Here is an 11893-nt window from a genome sequence, read left to right as displayed (position 1 = left end):
TCCAAACGGCCGGTGGCTGGAATGACAGGCACACACAGCTCATTCTTTCCCAGTAAGACCGGCGTGAAGCGAGCAGCAGAGAGAGGAGCCCTCGTTCGGAAAGACCTGAGGGTCCCGGCCTCCAAAGGGGAGACCTGAGCAGACTGCCACACCCCTCCCTCAAAGAGCCTGCAAAGCCACTGTGAGCAGCTCCCAGCCCCGGCCCCCGGCCGCCCTCAGTGCTTTGCTGAACTGCGTGCAGCCACAAAACCGGCGAGGTTCCACCAGGAAAAACCAACCAAGCTACTTACGGACAATGTAAAATCACAGTCACAGTGACTTACAGGTGATACAAAATAACCACACACAGTGAGTTCTTAAATTAACAATTTGTTTCCATAAAAATGATACAGACGACTCTTGTCAACCGCACGCATATCGAGAACGTTTACTGCCCTGGATCCCAGACACAGCTCTCCTATCTATAACATCACCAACTGTCTAGAGAGGAACACGTGGCGGGAATGGGATCACGTCCTACTTGCAGTGGCTGGCTCCAACCAAATGCTGTTTACCAAGCACATACCCGTTCTCTGTCTGCCAAAGATTTCAGAAGAATATGGCCTTTAAACCCAGCCCTGAGAAAATTCGATCTGTGGCGGGTTGCTGCGATTCACGAGGCAAAGCCCCACAGCTGTATGACAGCACATCTTCTGGGCACGGGCACGCGAGAGCTGCTCCCGATCCAGAGCTCGGACCCGAGCCCCATCCAGGCCCAATGCTTCTGTGTCCCCCTCACACCACGGCTAGTGTGGTTGGCGGAGTCCACATCGGTGTCCCTGGCTGACCCCGTGAATCGGACTTGCCAGGGGGTGATCAGGGTAAGGATGTTGGGCTGGCATGTGACCCCGGATTATCTGGGTAGGCAGTGTCATCAAGAGGGTTCTGGTGAGGAGGCAGAGCATCAGAGTCAGGGACAAGATGGGAGGGACAGGTCAGGACAGAAGAGGACACTGTCCTGGAGGATGGGCCCTGGGCCGAGGAACGGGGAGTGCCTCTAGAAGCTGGAAAGACAAGGAAGACGACTCCGGCCAGAGCCCCCGCAGAAACGCAGCCTCATGGGCCTGTTTATGACATAAGATCATAAATCTGTACTGTTTACGCCACCGGCTCTGAGGTGACCTAAGTGAGCACAGGACGCTTCACGGAGAGGAGAGGCCATCTTGCTCTTGACGGTGGGATAGCTGGGCGGAGGAAATCCCGGCGCTGCACCCGGAGCGCACCCCACCCCCCAGGGGCTGGAGGGAAGCGGACTAAGGGGCTCCTCTGAGGGGGGCCCAGGTTCTCTGGCCTATCTCCCGCGTGACAACACTTGGAAAGCGTTCTGGAAGGTGTCTCTGGGCCGCTGAATACCACTATGTGCGGGCGCTTTACGGGAGCGGGGCCGAAGGAGCAGACACTGGGGCATGAACAAGAAGGATGTCTGCGCCCTACGTGCCGTGCAGCCAGCAACTCAGATGTGAAAAATCAAAGGTCACGCTGGGAAGCCACTGCCCCTTTGTAAAGAGCTCAGCTGTCTGCACAACTGGGGCTGCTTTTGGACCTCTCCTCCCACGCTTCCTCCCCCACTTGCCAAAACCATTTGTCACATCACCTGCCTCGAAGTCCACGGGATACACCTCACAACGAGAATTTACTCAACCACACACGCACAAAGTTCAACCACACAGTTTAATGCAAATAATTTTAGATTTCCAAAAATTTGCAAAAACAGGAGAGTTCATATCCAGCTTCCCCAAATGCCACCATAACATAATCAGAGAAGAATCCCAGCACTCTGGTAACTGGGCTGCAGACAGCCACACCCCAGCGGCTGCCCGCCACTGCTCTTCCCGGCCCGGGACCTGTGTGGCAGTCCCTCCAACTCCCCGGAGCCCTCCTTTCTCTGGACCCTGATACCCATGAAGAGCACGGTCTTCACTCTACAGAATGTGTGTAGTCTGGCATCTGCTCACTGGAGTGAAGTAGGAACACCAAGGAGGGCATCAGAGGGGGACGCTAGCCGTGGGTAGGCCACCAAGTGTGTACTGCCATCTCTACCACACCCTGAGGGGAGGCCCCAGGACAGGCCCCAGGTTTCACACCACACTCGGCCCGACTCTGAGCTCCCAGCCGGTTCTCGTCTCTACCCCTGACACTGTGCTGTGACTTCTGTCCCCAACCTGCCGCTTCTATGCTGGGCAGACCACCGCCCACTGTCCCTCCCCTGCCCACAGCTTAACCCCATTAGTGATTTATATCAGCATGGACTTGTGCAGAGTCACTGATTCTGAAGACTATAACCCAATAGAATATTCTGTTGCTCCAACTGACCCGGATGTAGCTCCCTGGGTGGGGGCCTATATTCTTCCAACAAGCCCCCATCCTATTTCCAGCAATTCCTTGCTTTCTGCCACAAATGGTTAAGGCTCCGGTTGGATTTCCCACTCTGGCCCGGGCACCAGCTGTCCCTCTGGGAGCCTGCTTCCAGCTGTCAGGAGTAGCGCTCCAGCCCAGGACGGGGCAAGGGTGAGCACCAGCTGCAGGGTCACGACTCCAGGCCCCTGGGCACTCAGGGCTGGCAGGTGCACATAGATGCACGCACACATTAAAGTACGTCTCTTTGTGCAGCCACCTTATCTGTGACACAACAGGGACTCCTGAGACCCCGGCTCTCCGTGCTCCCTAGTTCTCTAGTCCTAGAACACTGGCTTTCAGAGCGGGCCAGACAACAGAACAGTCTTGTTGTCCCCAACCCACCGCAGCTGATGCTGGGTGCCCCACAGCTGTGTCATCTTTGAGCACAGAGAACAGGAATTCGGCTCAGAGTCAGGGCTTCACGACACACCGGCCACCATCCTCCTTAGCGTCTGCTCTGTCCTTCCTCAATTTTGTGTTTGCACAAATGTGCAGATACTTCTAGCTTCCTGTCTTCCTTGTTAACGTCACTACAGATGCTTCTAGAGCCTGCCTTTCTTATATACAACGTGCCTATGGAAGGAGGCCAGCCCATGTCAGTTCAGACTCCCGGCACAGCCCCCCACAAGAGCCACGGGTCATCAAAAGCTCGTACATGTGGGCATCTGGGTCACTTCAGCGTTCCGTAATTATAAACAATACCACATAAACGACCTTGTGTGTATGTAATTCTAGACGGTTAGCAAACAAACTAGTTTCATGGCTCAGTTTGGTGTTAAAAGCCAAGACACCTTAGCAACTGGACGCTAACATGAAAAAGTCGTAGCATGATGACGGCGTAAGACAGAGCCCAAATACCCGACGGTGACAAACGGCGGACGGGAGCAGGAGGAGCTAACCACTCACGGTACACGGGGCGGAGTCGGCACCGTGGCAAGGGCACCAAGCGCTGGAGGGACTTACTCCAGGGAGGGTCTAAGCCAAGAAGCACCCACCGCAGGTGGGCTGAAATCAGAGGGACCTGAAGGCAGAGACCGGGACACGGCCACACCTCTACCACCCCTGGCTGAGGAGCAGGCAGTGGGGACTTTTGGGAGCCCAGGCATGGGTCATGGCTGGCGGTCCCTCCCGGGGTCACTGTCCTAGAAGGGATGTCTCCACCATCTTCCATTAGCCACACTGGGACCAAAGCTGGCTGGCCAGGAGCCAGGGAGGGCAGCGCTGGGCCCAGACCCACACACACACACGCGGCTTTCTGCATGGGCATTGGAACCCTGGCCACGTAGAGAAGCCACCTGGAAACCCTGGCTAGGTTAGGGCACACGTGAGGTTTAAGTGACTGCAGACAATTCTGGGGGTAGCCCTGGTGAAGGTGACGCCGCAGGACCATGCGGGTGTGCTTTCAGAGGGAGACGCTGGAGACCACATGCGTGAGGCAAGCTACGAGTGTCCCAACACTTCGTTTCTCAGTTACAATACACGGGTCACTGTTACTAGTTTTATAAACACAATCTGTACAGGTCATAAAATGAGCCTTTGGTTAAAAGGTACTTGGTGTTCAGGCACGACCGGAAACATCACTAGGTCAAATATGTCAAAGGCCAGACGTGCTCTCCTTCCCAAGTTCATATTTTGTTTAGGAAAACAGGAAGTGAACTGGTGCCCAGAAGCACAAGGAAACCGTTTCTGCCTGGGAGAGGTTTCTGACAGCACCTGTATCTCCGTGGAGGATGAAGCTGCGAGCACTCAGCACGCCAGCACTGTGGAGTCACCGTGTCCCCCAGGCCACGTGTCCCCTTGCCAGGTGGGCACGACTCCGCACTCCTACCTCCCACCTGCCACAGGTCTCCTTAGGAACTCCACCACACTCGATGTAAAGATAAAACCTAACACTCTTGGGGAAAAATGAGATCTAAAAGTAATAGTAAGTTTTCAAAACAACCTGGGAAACATCGGGATGAGCTCTTTCTGTCAAGGAGGGCATTCTGGAACCTCTCCATCACAGGACCTGACCCTAAGCTGTCAGCTGACAAGGTCGCACAACACACTCCATCCCAGAAGGCGGGGCAGCCGGTGGTCTTTTTCCATCACGAGTTAGTTTTTGCCTCTGGTTTTCCATCAGTCAAATCTCCAAATCCCAGCTTTTCCAGGGGCTCCTGTGCCATCAGCTGCCTACGAGACGGGAAGAAAACGAAGAACACTGTCTGCGCGGGCCTGCGCTTTCACTCCCATCCCACCCAACTGGTGTCTGGGGGGCTGCCTGCACCCAGGGATACCGCTGCATCTGGGTCACCGTCTGCGCCCTCCTCCTCCAGGCTGATTGACGCCTGCGCCTCTGGACCCCAGAGGGACAGCCGCTGGCAACCAGTGCACAGAGCTCCCCACGCAGAGGGCGCAGCCAGGACCCAAAGGAAGTGGGCAGACCACCGTGAGGCTCCCCAAGGGCACAGTAGGAACAGACGCCTGACCCCCAGGTCCCTGTGAAGACACCCTGGACAAGGTGCGGACAGGCCAGGACAGACTTTATCTGGTACAACAGATCCTGGACAATGCAGGAGTGAGGGGCACCAACCACCCGTGCGGTCAAGGATCCATCCATAACTCCTGACTCCCCAAAAGCTTAAGGACCGACAGTCTACCGCTGACCAGAAACCTTAGCTATAACCTAAGTGTATCCTAGCAAGATGTAACCCAGAGAAAACAAAAGGGCTAATAAGAAAAACACAAGGAAGAAACATATTTCCAGGATTCTACTGCATTTATCGAAAAGAGTCTGCATGTAAGGAAAACTGCGCTGTCCATGGTCACCATGTGTTAGCTTTACTCATAGCTCAGGAACACCCAGATGCATGGTGCATGGGCTCTGCCATCCTCTCGCTCCTGCCCCAGGTCCTGCATGGCCCCATAGCTGGCCAGCAGCCGTGTCCCACTCCCACCTCCTCCCTATGACCAGCCATGTGCTAGCCTCCCACCACGTCCACAGAAGTCAGGGCCATGAAGATGGAGATGCCCAGCTCAGAGCCCCTGCTGAACTCAGCAGTCTCCCCACGTCTGGCTTCCCGCCACCCATGCTCCAGGGAAAGGGAGGCCTGGCTTTCATTCTGTTTTGTTTTGGGGGTCAGGGATGGTGGGTCGACCCCAACTCTCAGAGGCATCTGTCCTGCCTGCCAGGGGTGGAGAGGGGGCAGCAGCATGACCCCACAGGAACCGCCGGGCTCAGCCAGCACAAAGCCCATCATCACTTCACACACTGTGTCCCGGCCCCCACTGCAGAGCCTGTGCACCCAGCCTCATGCTCAGCCAGCATACTGGGCACCGCGGCCCGTCCAAGTCACCTGCTCAGACGACCCGCTTTCTGCAGGTTCTGCGGGGCCCCAGGGGGAGCAGGCCACGCTTCTGCAGAAACACAATGCCTTGCAGAGAGATGATCTCTAGCCAAACTTCACAAGGAGTGTCACTTATCTCTCAGGAAAATGTCCCCAGAACTGCAAACCTCAGTCTGTAGAATTTAATCTAGAGCACAGTAAATCTATAGCATGGAACGCATGTGCCACTCCTTAAACCCAAATGAGGAAAACAATGATAAACTTTCACCACATCTTATCAAAAGAGGACATCTGGCCAACAGTTCTTAAAACTGAGGTCTCTCACACTGTGATCAGCAGAGCAATGACCCCCCAGATGACACCCTTATTGCTGGAGCCCGTGTCACCCTCCAAGGCAGAGGGGAGTTTGGGCCACAGGGGGAAGTACAGTCGCTAACTGGCTGATTCTGAAGTGAGGTGACCCAGGACTCAACCTCATCACGTGAACACTTAAAATGACAGACAGGAAGCGAGGAAGTGTCAGAGATACCCCATGCCGGCTTCGAGAGGGCAGAGGGCTATGAGCCAAGGAGCATGGCCACTGGGAACTCTGCCCCGGAGCCTCCAGAAGGAATGCAGCCTGTCCACGCCCTGACCGAGCCTGGCGACACCCATGTCCAACTACCCGCCACAGAAGGTGAGGTGGGCTGGTGGCACATGGGGGCGAGTGGTGCTCTTCCCGACATGCCGTTGGGACAGGAAGGACCTGAGAGTTTAGCGGCGCAAAGAAGTAATCAGGAAGAAAAAAACAGAAACCAAGTAAGACACAGTTCAAGATATTCTTTCTACAAATCTAAATATTCACAAAATCCAGCTCCTTGGAAAAGTCCTTAAAAACAACAAATAGAACATTTAGCAAGTTCTAAATCCCAAAAGACGACTTCAAAGCCTCCTTTTAGCATAAGGGAAGAGACTGAAGAAAACATCCCACTCCCAGTCCAATCCTTTAGAGACTGAGGCAGCATTAAGCACATGATTTAGGGCAGCCGGATTTCTGGGCGGCCTGGCCTTCACACCAACCTGCACTCTGGGAAGCGGCTGCATGATCCCAGAGGCCCACCCCACGGCACAGGAATCAAACTGAAATAATTACAGAGCCTTGAGATCACAGATCATATGTGTATTTGCTGCTGGTAACCCCAGACAGTTCTTCCCGTGAGAAAATGTGGCCCGCAGCTACAACAGCACACATACTTCCACATCTGGCTACAATGGGCCGAGGCCTCAAGAGACAACTTTACTTATTTATTTTTTTTAAAGGATTTATTTATCTATTTGTCAGAGAGAGAGAGAGAGACAGAGGCAGAAAGAGGGAGAAGCAGGCTCCCCGCTGAGCAAGGAGCCTGATGTGGGACTCAATCCCAGGACCCCGGGATCATGACCTGACCCAAAGGCAGCCACTTAACCCCTGAGCCGCCCAGGCGTTCCAAGAGGCAGCTTTAAAAACTTGTTGTGGTGCAGTTTTTTTACAAAGATGCATAGAGAGACAAGAACAGGTAAGACACGTCTGGGATTTCAGCACAAAAGGGAAAAGGGGTGCCTGGGTGGCTCAGTGGGTTAAGCCTCTGCCTTCGGCTCGGGTCATGGTCTCAGGGTCCTGGGATCGAGCCCCACATCGGGCTCCCTGCTCAGCGGGGAGCCTGCTTCTCCCCCTCTCTTTCTGCCTGCCTCTCTGCCTACTTGTGATCTCTCTCTCTCTGTGTCAAATAATAAAATCTTTAAAAAGAAAAAAGGAAAAGGAAAAAAAGAGGTTTGTAAAATGCAAGAGAAGCAAATGTGCAAAATCTCAATACTGAATCTGGGTGGCCATAGATTTTCATTAAAAACCATCCAAGAGGTGCCTGGGTGGCTCAGGTGTTTAAGCCTCTGCCTTCGGCTCAGGTCATGGTCTCAGGGTCCTGGGATCGAGCCCCGCATTGGGCTCCCTCCCGAGCAGGGAGCCCGCATCCCTCTCTCTCTCCATCTGCCTCTCTGCCTACTTGTGATCTCTGTCTCTGTGTCAAATAAATAAAATCTTTTTTTTTTTAAAGATTTTATTTATTTATTTGACAGACAGAGATCACAAGTAGGCAGAGAGGTAGGCAGAGAGAGAGGAGGAAGCAGGCTCCCGGAAGAGCAGAGAGCCCGATGTGGGACTCGATCCCAGGCCTCCTGGGATCATGACCTGAGCCAAAGGCAGAGGCTTTAACCCACTGAGCCACCCAGGCGCCCATCAAATAAATAAAATCTTAAAAAAAAAAAAAATCTGAAAGTCTTAGGCCGAAATCATTGACCAAGTCAGAAACACACATGCACCCTTTACATTTATCTTAATGTTGCCTGACCAGCCAGGGAAGCCACCTGAAATATGTAACCCACAGAGTAGCCAGCTGCCTCCCTCCGTCCCCACCAACCTCAGCAGGCCTCAGGGGAGGCCAGTCTCCAGCTGTGTGGAGCAAGGCATGGACACACGGAGAGCAGGCAGCTCACTCCCTGGGTCAAATGTGGAGAAAAGACAGGGCCCTTCTGCTGGTCCTTCACCTGGCAAGCCAGGAGCTTCTCTGGGAACCCAGGCAGCTCAACTCCAGAAGAGCTCCCAGCAGGGGCAGCAACCTGCGTGTGCTGGGTCCTCTGGCCTGCACAGGGATGATTAATGCAAGCCTCAGAGGGGCGGATGACCTGCTCACACCCTCACGCTGACAGACACCAACTTCAGACTGTCTCCAAATGTGATAGCTCCAAGAAAAAATTTACTTAGTTCCCATCTTTAAAAGATGTGTTAATTTAAAAGACAGTAATGTGAACACATGATCCCAGGATTGTACTACTTAAAGATGGTGACAACTGGACTCAGGGGGATCTGCTGTCAAATCTAAGCCCTTGTGAGCCTGAACAACTCGAGAGACAGAGCGAGGGCCTTACGTGTCTACAGAGAGCCCTCCACACACCTGTGGGCCTGAGAAACACAAGAGATTTTGCCCTGAGAGCAATGTCTGAGTTTGTGATGGGAAAGTAGAAATGGGGCTCCAACTGGATTGGTTTATGTCAACCTATCTTCACACAAAGCCAAGTGAAGACTGGATTCCTTAATGCGCTAACGAAGGGCTTAAAAATCACAAATAAAAGTTCCCACTCCCACTATATAATTATATGTTACCTGCCTTTCCCCACTAAGGACTAGAACAGTTCTTAAATAAAATCTTAACGGACCATAGTTACAAACCTTTGTTTTATTTAAAAGTGAGCTCTGGTGAATTCTGGTCAAGACAGAACAAATCCTTCATCTTTCATCATTTCTTTTTTTTTTTTTTTTTTAAAGATTTTATTTATTTATTTGAGAGAGAGACAGTGAGAGAAAGCATGAGCAAGGAGAAGGTCAGAGAGAGAAGCAGACTCCCCGTGGAGCTGGGAGCCCGATGCGGGACTCGATCCCGGGACTCCAGGATCATGACCTGAGCCGAAGGCAGTCGTCCAACCAACTGAGCCACCCAGGCGTCCCCATCTTTCATCATTTCTGAAATGGCCTATTGTCTCCCCTCTCACATTTCAAGCACAGCTGAGACTACACCGAACATTTTTATGATCTGAGAATGTGAAAGAAAAAACTGTGTTATCCACAACCTTCAAATCTTTTGGCTCGGTCAGCATTTTCATGACAGACGGTTCTGAAACCTTAAGGACAGGTCAGCAGCTCCCAAATCTGGAAAGAAAATACTCTGAGGAATGCAGTCAGGTATGACGCTGTCACTCACAGAAATGTACCCAGGGCTGCTGCACAACTTGTGGGACCATTTAATCTGGCGGGCCTCAATCCCAGGGACAAGCAATTCTACCGTTGTGAAAGACCTGAGCCTCAATGAGCCCTGCTGCAATGAGCTGCCAGGAAAGAAACGCTCCGGGAGCGGAGGAAGCTTCCAGAAGTCACACATGTCACCAGGTACTTGCCTCTCCATTCTGCACTCTAAATAGGCTTTTGACTCCCTTCTGCACAAAGCGTTTTCAAATTTATTGTCGCGGAGACACTTCATGAACTTCTCTTTGAAGCTTCTGCATTCACCTGGAACGAGAAGGAAAACAGCATCTCCTCTTCAAGCAAAACTGTCAGGCCACGCGCGGGACACGCCGGGAGGCGGCCACCGGGAGCTCCCGCGGGGCTGTTTCTCCCTCGGGGCGGGTCTGGAACGTCGACAACACAGTGTGTCACCCGCTCTCGGCGCGCCGGCCTCCACGGAGGCACCCCGCGAACCCGGACGCCGGCCCCACACCGGAGGCGCTCAGCAGTGCGGGCTCGGACGCGGAGGGTCGGCCCCACGCCCCGCTCCCGCCAGCCACTTGGCGCCGGCCCGTCCCGCCCGCGCGGGGCTCGGTTTCCCCACCTGCGCCGCGGGACCGCGCGGCGCCTCCGGACACTCAGGACTCGCGGCCCGCCGCGCCCGCCGCTCACCTAAGTGATCTAGAGGGAAGCTGCCCTTGTCCGGGGGCCGCGGCTGGAAGCTCTTGGACCCAAAATTCATTGCCGTCGACATGTTGGCGAGCCTCAGAGTACGACGCGCTCCGTACGCAGGGCTGCGGGCCGAGCGCCGAGCAGGCCCCGCGGGAGAGCGGAGCAAGTCGAGCTGAGAGCGGCCGCGGGCCCGCCCCTACTCAGGCCACGCCCCCGCCTCGCAGGCCCCACCCCTTACAGACCGGGCTCCGCCCCCGCGCCAGAGGCCCCGCCCCAGCCAGGCTCTGAAAGGCTCTGATGGCGGCTTTGCCCAGTCCTTGGCAGTCTCCTTCCGTCGGACCTTCGCGGAGACCCACTGGTAGAGGCCAGCCGTCATCTTATGACGAGGAGACGGAAGTCCAGAGAAGCTCCGCAGTTAGCTCAAAGACACATAGCTTGAGCCCGCAGGAAGCCCAGAGCAGGTGCGCTGGCAGGGTCCCAGCAGGCTATGCGGCCCCTCCGGATCCCCAGGGGTCCGCAGGGCCTACCTGCTGAGCAGGAAGGAGCGAGGGCCACCACGACACAGCGTCCCACACCGGGCAGCTCCAGCAACAGAAGTGTGATTGCTCTGGGCTCTGGAGGCCCGACGTCTGAGACGGACATGTGGTGGGGCTGGCTCCTCCCGAAGGCTCTGGGGACACCCCGTTGCAGGCTGCGCCCCAGCTGCGCCTGGTCATCCGCAGTCCGAGGGTTCTTCAGCGCCTGCGCACACCCCGTCTCTACCTTCATCCTCCCGTGCTGGCCGCCCCCCCACCCCGTGTGTCTGTGTCCATATGTCCTCTGCTTGCAAGGACACCAGCCAGATTGGGTGGGCGCACCCTAACGACTTCATCGTGACTAATTACATCTGCAAGGGGCTATTTCCAAAAAAGGTCACCTAAGGTGATGGGGGTTAGGTCTTCAGCTATGCATTCGTCGGGGGCAAGAGGGGCAGCTCCACCTATAAGGAACTCTAAGTGCATCAGGAACAGCTAGGGCTCTGGCGGTCACTTATTACTATTATCACAGCAACAAGAACAACAGCAAAAGGGCTCCGTGGAGACCCCAGCTCTCCATGCAGAGCCTCCTCCCAGCCCCGTCCCGGGGGCAACCACCCCTCATCCCCAAACTGGGACTCTGGATTTCATCTGGATGGAGGAAGAGAATCACTGCCCTCCCAGCGCACCTGTGCTCTGTGAACCTGCATCCCTGCCACCCCAATGCCAACCACGTGCTGGGCCCTAGAGCTGGGCTCACCAGCTCCCTGCCTCCCCCCACCCCCAGTTCCTGGCATGGTCCAGCACTGTGCCTCCTTCTACTGTCAGGACTAGGAGCACTTTCTATAACTCAGGGGCTTTGAAGAATAGTGCCTGCCCCCTCCTCAAGGTCTCCGGAAGGCCTCCAGCTCCCTCCCAGCATGCCTGCCCCTCTGCAGTGTCCACCACTGGGTCTCCGTGCCTGAGGCTGCATTCAGCTGTGTGTCCAGGGCCGGCATGGAGCTGGCCCTGATGCTGCCAGGGCTGGTGGGGGTCCACAGGGAAAGCCCATTGCCATTGTTGAGGCCTTGGTCAGCCTAGTGTTCTGGGGCCACTAAAAACTACAAAAGGAAAACTGCACCTTGATCTTGTCAAATAAATGACCGTTTTAGGCA

General features: G+C 54.9%; 1 protein-coding gene across 1 annotated transcript; it reads right to left on the bottom strand.

The window, feature by feature from the left end:
* Nucleotides 1–3924: 3924 nt before the first annotated feature.
* On the bottom strand, nt 3925–10361 carry LOC116876566 (cytochrome c oxidase assembly protein COX19). The gene is made up of 3 exons (XM_032872838.1): nt 10225–10361; nt 9726–9837; nt 3925–4608 (listed from the first exon to the last, which is right to left on the bottom strand). The coding sequence occupies exons 1-3, from the start codon at nt 10304–10306 to the stop codon at nt 4524–4526; spliced, it is 279 nt and encodes a 92-aa protein (XP_032728729.1). The 5' UTR covers nt 10307–10361; the 3' UTR covers nt 3925–4523.
* Nucleotides 10362–11893: the final 1532 nt, after the last annotated feature.

The sequence above is a fragment of the Lontra canadensis genome, unplaced genomic scaffold (assembly GCF_010015895.1).
Source record: "Lontra canadensis isolate GAN:19392208 unplaced genomic scaffold, GSC_riverotter_1.0 scaffold45, whole genome shotgun sequence".
In the NCBI taxonomy this organism is placed as follows: domain Eukaryota; kingdom Metazoa; phylum Chordata; class Mammalia; order Carnivora; family Mustelidae; genus Lontra; species Lontra canadensis.
This window is presented reverse-complemented; position numbering and strand designations above follow the sequence as displayed.

What these genes read in the sequence shown, in the direction of transcription:
- LOC116876566 (XM_032872838.1), bottom strand. Translation starts at nt 10,306, where the DNA reads ATGTCGACGGCAATGAATTTTGGGTCCAAGAGCTTCCAGCCGCGGCCC. An exon ending in CTTCCCTCTAGATCACTTAG is followed by an intron (nt 9,838 to 10,224) that starts GTGAGCGGCGGG and finishes TTCTCGTTCCAG; the next exon opens with GTGAATGCAGAAGCTTCAAA. An exon ending in TTAGAGTGCAGAATGGAGAG is followed by an intron (nt 4,609 to 9,725) that starts GCAAGTACCTGG and finishes CCCGTCTCGTAG; the next exon opens with GCAGCTGATGGCACAGGAGC.